General features: G+C 48.6%; 1 protein-coding gene across 1 annotated transcript in view; it reads right to left on the bottom strand.

The window, feature by feature from the left end:
* LOC311528178 (unconventional myosin-X-like) overlaps positions 1 to 13,999 on the bottom strand; it is a 269,478-nt gene that overhangs the window by 164,640 nt on the left and 90,839 nt on the right. Inside the window, exons 7-9 of the mRNA XM_084642873.1 lie at positions 13,328 to 13,435; positions 5,458 to 5,561; positions 3,344 to 3,473 (exon numbers count right to left, since the gene is read on the bottom strand). Of these exons, the coding sequence (XP_084498999.1) occupies positions 3,344 to 3,473; positions 5,458 to 5,561; positions 13,328 to 13,435 (342 nt within the window). The remainder of the gene's footprint in view (positions 1 to 3,343; positions 3,474 to 5,457; positions 5,562 to 13,327; positions 13,436 to 13,999) is intronic.

The following is a 13,999-nucleotide window of genomic DNA, read 5'->3' on the forward strand; positions in this document are numbered from 1 at the left end:
GAGGTGGTGGAATCTCCTTCCTTAGAGGTTTTTAAGGTCAGGCTTGACAAAGCCCTGGCTGGGATGATTTAGTTGGGGATCGGTCCTGCTTTGAGCAGGGGGTTGGACTAAATGACCTCCTGAGGGCCTTTCCAACCCTGATATTCTATGATTCTATGATCATTGTGCAGGGATCATTGAACAACATGCTACACAAACACATACAAGAGCTGCCGTCTGCCCAGAAGAGCTTACAATCTAGTTTGTCAGGATGCAAATGAATGTCTGTGTGAGTGTCACAAAAACCCGAAGACTAAAAGGGGAGGGAGGATGAGAGTAACAAATTAAAACAGGTTTAAAAGTCATTCTGTGTGTAATTTTGTATATTTTTTAAAACCTTTGTTCATTTTTTAAACTTCTGCCTCTTTAGGAAATGAGGCTCTACCAGATCAGCTCAGACTAGATACCTCTGGTTGGGGATCCTGGCTCCAATGGTGATCAGTACCAGATACTTTAGGTGTATGAAAATCTGTAGGGGACAATTTTTTTAAACCTCTGCATGTTTCTGTTTCTTTTTAAATATCTCCATATTTTTATTTACACACAGATCATAAATAACCATGTGTCTATCGACTCAGCTCCAGAGTGATTAGTGGGGGAAGCAAAAGTGGATGGGAATCTGGGAGGCAGTGACCATGAGTTGGTTGAGTTCAGGATCCTGACGCAGGGAAGAAAGGTAAGCAGCAGGATACGGACCCTGGACTTCAGGAAAGCAGACTTCGACTCCCTCAGGGAACGGATGGCCAGGATCCCCTGGGGGACTAACTTGAAGGGGAAAGGAGTCCAGGAGAGCTGGCTGTATTTCAAGGAATCCCTGTTGAGGTTACAGGGACAAACCATCCCGATGAGTCGAAAGAATAGTAAATATGGCAGGTGACCAGCTTGGCTTAATGGTGAAATCCTAGCGGATCTTAAACATAAAAAAGAAGCTTACAAGAAGTGGAAGGTTGGACATATGACCAGGGAAGAGTATAAAAATATTGCTCGGGCATGTAGGAATGATATCAGGAGGGCCAAATCGCACCTGGAGCTGCAGCTAGCAAGAGATGTCAAGAGTAACAAGAAGAGTTTCTTCAGGTATGTTGGCAACAAGAAGAAAGCCAAGGAAAGTGTGGGCCCCTTACTGAATGAGGGAGGCAACCTAGTGACAGAGGATGTGGAAAAAGCTAATGTACTCAATGCTTTTTTTGCCTCTGTCTTCACTAACAAGGTCAGCTCCCAGACTGCTGCGCTGGGCATCACAAAATGGGGAAGAGATGGCCATGCAGTGGGGGAGGTTTAGATTGGATATTAGGAAAAACTTTTTCACTAAGAGGGTGGTGAAACACTGGAATGTGTTACCTAGGGAGGTGGTAGAATCTCCTTCCTTAGAGGTTTTTAAGGTCAGGCTTGACAAAGCCCTGGCTGGGATGATTTAACTGGGAATTGGTCCTGCTTCGAGCAGGGGGTTGGACTCTGTGGAGATAGAGGTGGTTAGGGACTATTTAGAAAAGCTGGATGTGCACAAGTCCATGGGGCCGGACGAGTTGCATCCGAGAGTGCTGAAGGAATTGGCGGCTGTGATTGCAGAGCCATTGGCCATTATCTTTGAAAACTCATGGCGAACGGGGGAAGTCCCGGATGACTGGAAAAAGGCTAATGTAGTGCCAATCTTTAAAAAAGGGAAGAAGGAGGATCCTGGGAACTACAGGCCAGTCAGCCTCACCTCAGTCCCTGGAAAAATCATGGAGCAGGTCCTCAAAGAATCAATCCTGAAGCACTTGCATGAGAGGAAAGTGATCAGGAACAGCCAGCATGGATTCACCAAGGGAAGGTCATGCCTGACTAATTTAATTGCCTTTTATGATGAGATTACTGGTTCTGTGGATGAAGGGAAAGCAGTGGATGTATTGTTTCTTGACTTTAGCAAAGCTTTTGACACGGTCTCCCACAGTATTCTTGTCAGCAAGTTAAGGAAGTATGGGCTGGATGAATGCACTATAAGGTGGGTAGAAAGCTGGCTAGATTGTCGGGCTCAACGGGTAGTGATCAATGGCTCCATGTCTAGTTGGCAGCCGGTATCAAGTGGAGTGCCCCAAGGGTCGGTCCTGGGGCCGGTTTTGTTCAATATCTTCATAAATGATCTGGAGGATGGTGTGGATTGCACTCTCAGCAAATTTGCGGATGATACTAAACTGGGAGGAGTGGTAGATACGCTGGAGGGGAGGGATAGGATACAGAAGGACCTAGACAAATTGGAGGATTGGGCCAAAAGAAATCTGATGAGGTTCAATAAGGATAAGTGCAGGGTCCTGCACTTAGGACGGAAGAATCCAATGCACCGCTACAGACTAGGGACCGAATGGCTAGGCAGCAGTTCTGCAGAAAAGGACCTAGGGGTGACAGTGGACGAGAAGCTGGATATGAGTCAGCAGTGTGCCCTTGTTGCCAAGAAGGCCAATGGCATTTTGGGATGTATAAGTAGGGGCATAGCGAGCAGATCGAGGGACGTGATCGTTCCCCTCTATTCGACATTGGTGAGGCCTCATCTGGAGTCCTGTGTCCAGTTTTGGGCCCCACACTAAAAGAAGGATGTGGATAAATTGGAGAGAGTCCAGCGAAGGGCAACAAAAATGATTAGGGGTCTAGAACACATGAGTTATGAGGAGAGGCTGAGGGAGCTGGGATTGTTTAGTCTGCAGAAGAGAAGAATGAGGGGGGATTTGATAGCTGCTTTCAACTACCTGAAAGAGGGTTCCAAAGAGGATGGCTCTAGACTGTTCTCAATGGTAGCAGATGACAGAACGAGGAGTAATGGTCTCAAGTTGCAGTGGGGGAGGTTTAGATTGGATATTAGGAAAATCTTTTTCACTAAGAGGGTGGTGAAACACTGGAATGCGTTACCTAGGGAGGTGGTAGAATCTCCTTCCTTAGAGGTTTTTAAGGTCAGGCTTGACAAAGCCCTGGCTGGGATGATTTAACTGGGAATTGGTCCTGCTTCGAGCAGGGGGTTGGACTAGATGACCTTCAGGGGTCCCTTCCAACCCTGATATTCTATGATTCTATGATGAGAGCAGGGTGAAAGGGGCCTCAGGGCCATGTCCTAAGCAGGTTGATGTATCAGGCCTCGAAGCCCTGCAACCTGGGTCAAGATCTCAATCAGAGGAACTTGAGCAATGTGAGTTGAGTGGGTTAAGCTACTGGGGCTTTGATGAAGTGTGCCAGCAAGCTAGGGTATCAAGGGGAGAGAGGGAGGGACAGAGCCATGGTGAGAGACTATCTGGGCTTGGACAGCAGGGTGCATAGTTCACAGAATCATACTTACCTGCTTTGGTTGTAACCTGGGCTCCTCCAGCCGTCATGAACTCCATGTTTCCCAGCTGAAGGGTGCCAGAGAGAAGTTTGAAGATGTCCTGTATCTCTTCGGTGCTAAACTCCATCACTTTCAGAGCAGTCTACTCAAAGCCACAAAGAGAAGACATAACTTACATCAGCAGGACCATGCTGTTTAAAATAGGAGGCTCAGAATCACAGTCACTCAGATGGAAGAGACCTATTAGGGAACATATAGCCCATCTCTTTTGGAGTGATTGTACATTTATTAGTGTATTTTTAGACCTTTTCTAATCCCCTCTCTCATCATACACATTATACCCAGCCATAGAGCTTTCTGCTTACCTATTCTTCCCACCAGGTTTCACCTCTGCCCCTACACTAAAATCACCATGGTTCAATGTCATTGCTAGTTCAAGTTTGTTTCCCTTATATTTTAATATGCTAAATACACTTATTTGGCCTCGTTTTCACCAAACACACAGAGTCAGGTCTATCCAAGTTCCAGGGATAGATGTATGAAGTGTCCACACCACACATTTTAAACAGTGTTGTAAACAGGTTACCTGGCTCAGTTACATTTATAACCTTTACCTTCTGCCTTACTTTGTGTATTCAAGGGAAAGCATCCCTTCTCCTGACCAAACCCCTCACCAAGCCAGACAATGTGGTGCACGAGCCATGCTAGATAACACAAGTGAAATGCCAGAGCAATGCATGCAGGTCACATGATGTTGCATCACTTCACGCAATGTCCGACTCTTCGAGCAGCTTTGTGCTGGAGACAAGGCCACTCTGACTCTCTCAGGCATTGAAGCACCTGCATGGTGTTCTCAGGCTGACTCCCATTTTTGAGTCTGGGTTTCATCCCTTTTAATCTGTGAAAATATTCCTGTTCCATTCATATTTTAATTGCTTCCCCTGTTCAAGGGCCAAACCCCATCCAATACCAAAAATGATTAACCACAGAGGCTATCAGGGATGGGGAACAGAAGGAGTACTTGTGGCACCTTAGAGACTAACCAATTTATGTGAGCATAAGCTTTCGTGAGCTACAGCTCACTTCATCGGATGCATACTGTGGAAACTGCAGAAGACATTATATACACAGAGACCATGAAACAATACCTCCTCCCACCCCACTCTCCTGCTGGTAATAGCTTATCTAAAGTGATCACTCTCCTTACAATGTGTATGATAATCAAGTTGGGCCATTTCCAGCACAAATCCAGGTTTTCTCACCCTCCGCCCCCCCACACAAACTCACTCTCCTGCTGTTACCAGCAGGAGAGTGAGTTTGTGTGTGTATGGGGGTGGGGGGTGAGAAAACCTGGATTTGTGCTGGAAATGGCCCACCTTGATTATCATACACATTGTAAAGAGAGGTTTCAGAGTAACAGCCGTGTTAGTCTGTATTCACAAAAAGAAAAGGAATACTTGTGGCACCTTAGAGACTAACCAATTTATTTGAGCATAAGCTTTCATGAGCTACAGCTCACTTCATCCGAAATGCATACAGTATGCATCCGAAATGCATACAGTATGCATCCGAAATGCATACAGTATGCATCCGAAATGCATACAGTATGCATCCGAAATGCATACAGTATGCATCCGATGAAGTGAGCTGTAGCTCACGAAAGCTTATGCTCAAATAAATAGGTTAGTCTCTAAGGTGCCACAAGTACTCCTTTTCTTATTGTAAAGAGAGTGGTCACTTTGGATGGGCTATTACCAGCAGGAGAGTGAGTTTGTGTGTGGGGGGGGTGGAGGGTGAGAAAACCTGGATTTGTGCTGGAAATGGCCCAACTTGATTATCATACACATTGTAAGGAGAGTGATCACTTTAGATAAGCTATTACCAGCAGGAGAGTGGGGTGGGAGGAGGTTTCATGGTCTCTGTGTATATAATGTCTTCTGCAGTTTCCACAGTATGCATACGATGAAGTGAGCTGTAGCTCACGAAAGCTTATGCTCAAATAAATTGGTTAGTCTCTAAGGTGCCACAAGTACTCCTTTTCTTTTTAGGGATAGGGAAATTACTCTAAAGAAATTGCCACAAGATCACAGAGGAAGTGCCACATGGGACCAAGGAGAAGAACTCACCATGACCTTGTTGAACATCTCTAGGTCATTCAGGTTCTCATCACTCACACAACCGGACTGGTTCAGGTAGCGATAGCTCTCCGGTTCAGAGAGAGACAGGGCTTCTGCAGCGAGCCAGTCCCCCAACATCACAGAAAGAGAGGGGGGCAGGTGTTAGTTTACTCAGGAATCAGCTGACATCCTTTGCTACTTTTTCCTTCTCAGTTATTGTGAGGGCAAGGTAGTGGAGAGGCCTTTAGATCTGGAATACTAGCAATTAGTGAAACACATCAAGATTTTATTCTCAGGCCAAGCTCCAGATATTCTAAGCCTGTCTTCACCTCTGATATAGGGAAACCACTCCTCTTTTTAAAGCTGGAGATTCACTGCTAAGAGTATTTAAATTAACAGGAAGGAGGGTATAAATCTAATCCCTATGGGATTCACCTAACCAACTGCTCTCCCACTTTTCAACAAAAACAAGCCTGGGACAGTCAGAAAACAACATGTGAGACTGTGTGGAAGGAGAGAGAAAAAACTGTTACCTTTCATAATTGTTGTTCTTCGAGATGCGCTGCTCATGTCCATTCCATTCTAGGTGTGTGCACACCCACATGCCCAGTCGTCGGAGATTTTTGCCTTAGCGGTGTCTGTAGGGATGGCTGTGGCGCCCCCTTAAGTGCTGTGCTCATGCATTGGTGTATTAGGTGCTGCTGGCCCCATGTCCTCTCACTTCCTTCTTGCTGGCAACTCCAGAGGACAGAAGTGCAGGTAATGGAACGGACGTGAGCAACACATCTTGAAGAACAACAGTTAACGAAAGGTAGGTAACCATTTTTTCTTCTCTGAGTGCTTGCTCGTGCCGATTCCATTCTAGGCGGCTCACAAGCAGTGTCAACGGAGGTGGGCTCAGGATTCACAGTCTTGCAGCTTGCAGCACTGCTCTGCCACAGCCAGCATTGTCTCGGGCCTGCTGGGTAAGTGCATAATGAGATGTCAACATGTGGTCGGACAACCAGGTGGCAGCCTTGCAGATATCCTGGATCGGCACTTAGGCTAGGAAAGCTGCCAAAGAGGCTTGTGCCCTGGTTAAATGGGCGGTTAAAATCACCGGAGGGGGCACCGTGGCTTGGTTGTAGCAGTAGTGGATACAGGTAGTAATCCAAGCCGAGATCCTCTGGGCCAACACTGGACAACCTTTCATCCTGTCAGCCACTGTGATGACTAACGGCGACAATTTACGAAAAGGCTTGGTCCTCTCAATGTAGAAGGCTAGCGCCCTTCTGACATCCAGAGACTGCAACCTGCACTCCTCCTCCAACTTATGAGGTTTAGGAAAGACAGGTAAGAATATGTCCTGAGTAATATGAAACTGCGAAACAACCTTGAGTAGGAAGGCCAGATGCTGTTGCAGTTGGACCTTGTCATTGTAAAACACTGTGTAGGGCAGCTCCGAGGTAAATGCCTTAATCTGGGAGACCCTACGGGCAGATGTTATTGCCATTAAGAAACCACCAGGAGAGAAGCAGGAAGCCAGAGGCTCAAAGGGGATTCCCGGGAGCCATGACAGCACAAGATTTAGGTCCCATGGAGGAATGGGGTCCCTGACAAGAGGGTAGAGGTGCTCTGGGCCCTTGAGGAACCTGGCAGTCATGTCTTGGGTGAAAACCAACCTACCCTCGAGCAGAGGATGGAAGGCCAAAATAGCAGCCAAGTGGACCTTAACAGATGAAAGAGACAGACCCTGGAGCTGAAGATGCAGGAAGTAATCCAGGATTAAGTGCAGCAAGGTCCTCTCGTGTCGAATGCCTTTATCCGAAGTCCAGCATGTAAACCGTTTCCATTTGGCCAGATAAGTTGTTCTGGTAGAGGGCTTTCTGCTGCCCAGCAGGACCTGCTGGACACCGGCAGAGCATAGCCACTCATACACATTCAACCATGTAGCAGCCAGGCCATCAGGTGCAGCACCGTCAGGTTTAGATGCAACATGCTGCCATGGTTCTGAGAAAACAGGTCCAGATGGAGCGGTAGCTGTAACGGGGCAGGCACCGAGAGGTCCAGCAACGTGCCGAACCAGCGCTGGTGTGGCCAAGCCAGAACTAGGAGGATTACTTTCGCTCTGTCCTGCTTGATCTTCACAAGGGCTCTGGATTAATGGCACTGAAAGGAAGGTGTACCTCAGAGCCCCCAACCGCGGGAGCAGGAAAGTGTCCGACGGGGAGCCTGTCAGCCCCCCAGCTCAAACAGAAAGCATGACATTTTCTCTTGTGCCCAGGTGCAAAGTAATCCGCCTGGGGAGCCCCTCACCTTTGAAAAATGATGTTGAGTACTTCCGGATGGAGCAACCACTCGTGGCGAGACAAAAACGTCCTGCTGAGGCGATCTGCCAATATGTTCCTGGCCCCAGGGCGGAGAGCAGCCACAAGATGCATGGCTGAACACAGAAGTTCCAGAACCTGAGGGCTTCTTGGCAAAGGGCTGCGGACCGGGCTCCACCTTGGTTGTTGATATAGAACATAACGGCAGCATTGTCCATCAGGACTTGAACCACCCTGCCTTTTATATGAAGCAGGAAAGCTTGACAGGCCAGACGTACTGCTTTGAGCTCCCTGACATCTGTGTGTAAGGAACGATCACGACTTGACCAACGACCTTATGTCCCAAGGTCACCCAGATGGGCTCCCCACCCCACATCCGAAGCATTGGAGACGAGAGTGGCCGACGGGTATGGGGCCGTGAAGGGGACTCACCCCAATACCAATGCAGGGTCCAACCACCAAGCAAGTGACAACAGTATGTGGTCCAGAACCTTGACTACCCGGTCTATGTTGTGTCTGTTGGGGACGTAAACTGATGCCAGCCATGCCTGTAGGGGCCTGAGATAGAGTCATGCGTGCCAGACCACGTAAATGCAGGCCATCATGTGGCCCAACACCCTCAAACACATGTGAGCAGTGGTGAGACAGTGGGCTTGCATCTGAGAGATTAGGTCTGACATAACATGGAATCGGGCTTCCGGGAGGAAGGCCCTGGCCTGAACAGTGTCAAGGACCACTCCTATGAGCTCTGTGTGTTGCACCGGAACAAACCAATTTTTTTCTCATTAATCAATAGACCTGGTTTGCTCCACATGTCGCGATCTAGATCAAGGTGCCACCACTCCTGATGCCGAGACCAGCCCTTGATCAGCCAGTCGAGGTATGAGTAAATTTGAATGCCCCAACACCTCAGGTAAGTGGCCACTGGCACCATGCACTTTGTAAACTTTCTCGGGGCTGACAAGAGACCAAAGGGCAGCACCATGAATTAGAAATGGCGCTGGCCCAACATGAAACGGAGGAACTGTCTGTGTTCTGGGAAAATGGAAATATGGATATATGTGTCCTTCAAGTCGAGGGCAGCGTGCCAGTCTCCCAGATCCAGGGAGGGGATGAGGGAGGCAAGGGAGACCGTGTGAAACTTCAACTTCTTGAGATGCTTGCCAAGGTGACGCAGGTCAAGGATGGGTCTTAGGTCCCTTTTGCTTGTGTTGAGCAGCCAACGGTCTGATGTCACTCATGACCATGCCGACTGGAAGGGGCATAAGCGGTTGTGGAAAGAACAGGAGGATGGATCCAGGTACTTGACTGAGGCGCTGCCCCGGTTCACACCTTCAAAATGCCTGTCTCTGGCCCCCAGGGTGTTTCAAAGGGCCGGGTTAAGCCAGCAAGCGAGAGGACAAAGGGCGGCATCACTTAAACCCTTTGTCTTTGTCCTTTGACCTGTAGGATCCCTGCCGGGAAGACTCCCAGGACTGAGGTGGAGGAGGAGGCTGGAACTGCTTTCTGACCTGCTGTGGAGTGTGGAGGCCTAGCGAACACAGGATGGCCCAGGAATCTTTAAGGACATGAAGCCTTGTGTCAGTGAGCTCAGAGAAGAGCCCTGCACCTTCAAACGGGAGATCTTGGACTGTGGTCTGCATCTCTTGGTATAACCCCAAAGACCATAGCCAAAAGCTGCATCCATGGCCACCGCCAAGGCAACCACCCTGGCAGCCGAGTCTGTAGCATCCCAGGCCATCTGGAGGCGCCCTTCGCCACTGCTTTGCCCTCCTCCAGGATCATGGCAAACTCGAGGACTAGGTCCTGTGGAAGGGCCTCCGTGAACTTGATAAGGAAGTCGCATAAGTTAAAATTGTACCTGCCCAACAGGGCTTGGTGGTTGGATACCTGGAATTATAGGCTGGCCGTCGAATAAATCTTTCTGCCAAAGAGGTCTTGTCGTTTGGAGCCTTTATTTTTTGGTGTGCCACTCACCGGTCCCTGCCTGTCCCTCTCGTTATCTGCAGACACAACCAGTGACCCCGCTGGTGGGTACATATAGACATATTCAAATCCCTTGGTGAGGACAAAGCACTTCTTTTCTGCACTTTTGGACATGGGTAGAATTGAAGATGGGGTCTCCCACAGCATTTTAGCAATCTGTGGACAGGTAATGCAATGCGGGCCGGGATGGAGGAAGATATGACATTGAACAAGTCGTCTGATTGCTCCTCTAACTCCTCAATTTTGAGGTTCAAGTTGGTAGCCACCCTTTTAAGGAGCACCAGGTGCTCCTTAAAGTCGTCAAGGGACTACCAATAGACCAGGAGGGCCCGGCCACTGCTTCGTCCAGTGACAAAGATGACAAGGGCATCACCAGGGGAGGGACGGGTTCCCCCTCCCTTTCTGGAGATGGCACCTTGGGTGTTTGCACCTGTTGAGTTGTCCCCGCGGTGGATTCCACACTGTATTCCGAGTCCGGTGCCGGTGGTTTGTCCGAGGCAGCCACAGAGGAGAGGTGGGAGTATGGAGCTGGCATCACCAGTACCCCCCCAAGGGTTCCAACACGGCCATTGAGCAGGCCACTGTCCCTGCTGCCATGCTACCAACACCATGCTGGTCTCGCAGCTGATGGGATTCATACCCCACCTTGGCAATGGGCTGAACCCCAGCTCCGACTCTGAACAGTCCCCTTCTGGTGACTACGGTGGGGCTGTGAGGCCTGCGTATGCCAACTAACTCTCGCCGGAGACCAATGTCCAGAGGGTGGGGATTGCCGCCTGTCCCTTGAGCAGTACCGAGGCAGCGGAGATTGGTGTCACAATGGCGAGAAGTCAGGTGCTGGGGGGGACTGGCGCCTAGGAGGCCACCTGGATAATAGAGACGTGTGCCAAGGTGATCTTAGGCAAGAGGCTGGGCGGTACTGGGACTGCAGGGACTGGTGCCTTGATTCTGCCGATCTGTGCCTTGTGGAAGGAGAGCACGGCACTGGGGACCTGGGCCTTCTAGCCATCAACTGGCGTTGTGGGACCGGTGTCCTAAGCCACGGGGACATAGAGGAACACCTGCAATCCGGGGGCCAGTAGTGCTCCCCTGCCCTTTGGGGAGGTCCCATGACTGGCTTGCCCTTGGGCTGCAGGGCCTTAGCCACTTCTGGCGCCTAGCATGGCGTTTGCCATACCAGTAGGCCCACCAGGTCTTTGGCCACTTGGGTATCTTGGACGATGAAGGTCCCTATAGAAGCTGGGATCCCCTACCGCTCCCAGGAGTCAGATCCTTGGCTGGGCTTGGGGGTCCGACCTTAACAGTACTCCCTTATAGCCCCAGGGCGGGCACATGGCCTGAAATAGGTACTTTGCCCAGAGCCCCCTTCTGCCTCTTGGACAATGCTGAGGAGTCCTTTTTCTTTGGACACTTCTTGGGCACCGGGAAGCGGGAACAGTGCAAGGAGGATCCCAGTGCTGGCGGGGTGCTCCACACCAATGCCAAGGTGCTAGAAGCAGAATCCAGTCAGGAAGGCTCTGACGCTAGGGGCAGCACCCCTCAGGAGCTCTCTCAATCAGATGTCCCTCTCCTTTTGAGTTCTGGGATGAAAGCTTTTGCAAATCCTGCACTTATCTTTTATATGGAATTCCCCCAAGCACTTCAAGCTGCTGTGAGGGTCACTGACAGGCATTGGCCTGTTGCATGAGGAACATGGCTTAAAGCCAGTTGCGACTCTAACCACTAAACTAAGAACTAAAATTTACTTAAAATGCTAACTAAGTACCTACAAACTAAATAGAAAGGGAATAACAACGGGCTCTTAAGAACCGCTAAAGCTCTTGCTTTGCAAGGCAAGGCATTCTGACCAACCCTCATGAGCGGTAAGAAGGAACTGAGGGGGCCTACGGACACATGAACGTGGCACTTAAGGGGGCGACCCTATGGATACCACTAAGGCAAAAGTCTCCGATGACTGTGCACGCACACACGTAGAATGGAATCAACATGAGCAAGCACTCGAAGAAGAGGTCAACACCAGATGAGAGGAGTGTCAGCAAGGGGAGGGGAGGGGAGGGGAGAGGGGTAAGTGAGGTCAGCTACAGCAAGTACATGGAGAGTTCTAATAACCAAGGAGGTACATTGTAAACTGGATCCTGAAATGAATGGGCAGTGTGTGAAGATGTGTATGGACAGCTAAGGAGGCCCGCAGTGGGCTCCATAGAGAATACATTCCTGAGATAAATTCAGTAAACACAAAAATCCTCATTATTTAAAGAGGACATTTCTTAGGGATTTTAGATCCAGAATATGACTACCCTTAAAAAGGGAACTGCAAAAGATTAAAAGAATTAAAGAAGCTGCTAGCAATGTCCTGTCAGTAAGAGGGACATTTGGTCCATAACAATGCACCCCAAAGAAAACATTGCACTGAGCACACAATTCCCCTCCCACCTGCCGCCACAGAAGAACAAAGCACACATAACAGATGTTGTTAGTCATGTCACTTAATGCATGACTGGAAGGCGCTCAGACACTACAGTTTTGAGGAAAATATATGAAGAAGAATAGACCCAAACTGAACTGAATCCTTCTGGCATCCTTGTCCCTCTACATTATCTCTTCTGCTTGTGGCTTCAATTACGATCTCTGCTGTGCTGATGAATCCATGGTATCTCCCCACTCACTCCAGCCTCATCTCTCTTATTGTCTCTCTAATATCCCACTCCCAGGGCAAAATTAACATTGTGAAAACTGAACTCACCTTTCTCCACAAAACTGCCTCTTGTTCACCCTTTTCTATCATTGTTAACAATCTCACCCAGATTCACCATCACTGTGTCATTTTCAGCTCCTTTCTACCCCAGCTATACAGCTGCCAAATCCTGTTGCTTTTCCTATATGACGTCTCCAAATTCCATCCTTTCCCTCCCCATGACTAGAGCTAAAATCTTTATCCAGGCTCTGGTTGTCACTTGCCTCCACTGCTACAACCTCTTCCTCTCTGGTCTCTCCAAATCTCACCTCTCCGTCTGCGAAAAATTCTGCCTTGAAAAATCTCTGCTGCCTGTTACTCCCTCTCTTTAAATCCATCCACTGGATCCCTCCTGCCTTCTGTATCAAGTTTAAGGCTCCTCATCCTCCCCTTCAAAGGCCTAAATAATTTAGCTTAGCTCGGTGCACTTTGCTGTGCAAAGACATCTCTCTCCCACTTCCTCTTATGCCTGGAACTCCCTTTCCATTCTAGTGCAACAGATATCCACCCTCTCCTCTCTCCCATTTCTCCTTTTTGAGAAGGCTAGCAGTGTTTATCAACCACCCAAAGTGCTGTTATTTATTTTGGAAAACCTGCCACCCCGCTCCTACTTACTGCTCCTGTTTACACAAGGGTCACATTAGCTCTCTTTTGCCACAACGTTGCACTGGAAGCTCATATTCAATGTCCATTATGACCCCTAACCCTTTTCAGAGTAGTTGCTTTCGAGGATACAGCACCCCATTTTGCAGGTGTGGCCTGCACTCTTAATTTCTAGATGTTCAACCTTGTGTTCGGCTGTATTAAAATTTATTTTGTTTGCATGGGGCCAGCTTACCAAGAGATCAATTACCTTTCTGCTCCCCACTGACACCAGCTAGCAATGCATAAAAGATGTGGTAATTCCGCTCTCCCAGGTTCTGGTGCACAACTCGATTCTGAAATGAACATAAGAGGACAGCTGGTAGCAAGTGAAATCCATGTTAGACTCAGAATTCATGGTAGTGAAGAACATTGAGAGGGCAAGGCCCTCAAGGAATCTCTAAGGCCAATGCAGGCAAAGCAGTAACTGGGACCTTGAGGGTCTTACCACACAAATTAATCTCACATCAAAATATGCTCTTGTTGCTACTGCACATGTGCAAATTTCTCTGAACTATTAAACAAGAGCAAGGTGTGTCCAGGAACTGAAGTCTCAAGTGAGGTCCTTGCCCTTAGCCGTTACCTCAACTGAGTGTTTCACCTTCCTAACATAATGACAGGTTTCAGAGTAGCAGCTGGGTTAGTCTGTATTCGCAAAAAGAAAAGGAGGACTTGTGGCACCTTCGAGACTAACAAATTTATTTGAGCATAAGCTTTCATGAGCTACATGGAATGCATCCGATGAAGTGAGCTGTAGCTCACAAAAGCTTATGCTCAAACAAATTTGTTAGTCTTCAAGGTGCCACAAGTCCTCCTGTTCTTTTTACCTTCCTAAGTACACTTATTCAGAGCAGAGGTTCTGCAATAATGTGTGAGATTAGAG

This window comes from Lepidochelys olivacea (genome assembly GCF_965140295.1).
Source record: "Lepidochelys olivacea isolate rLepOli2 genome assembly, chromosome: 11".
NCBI lineage: Eukaryota > Metazoa > Chordata > Testudines > Cheloniidae > Lepidochelys > Lepidochelys olivacea.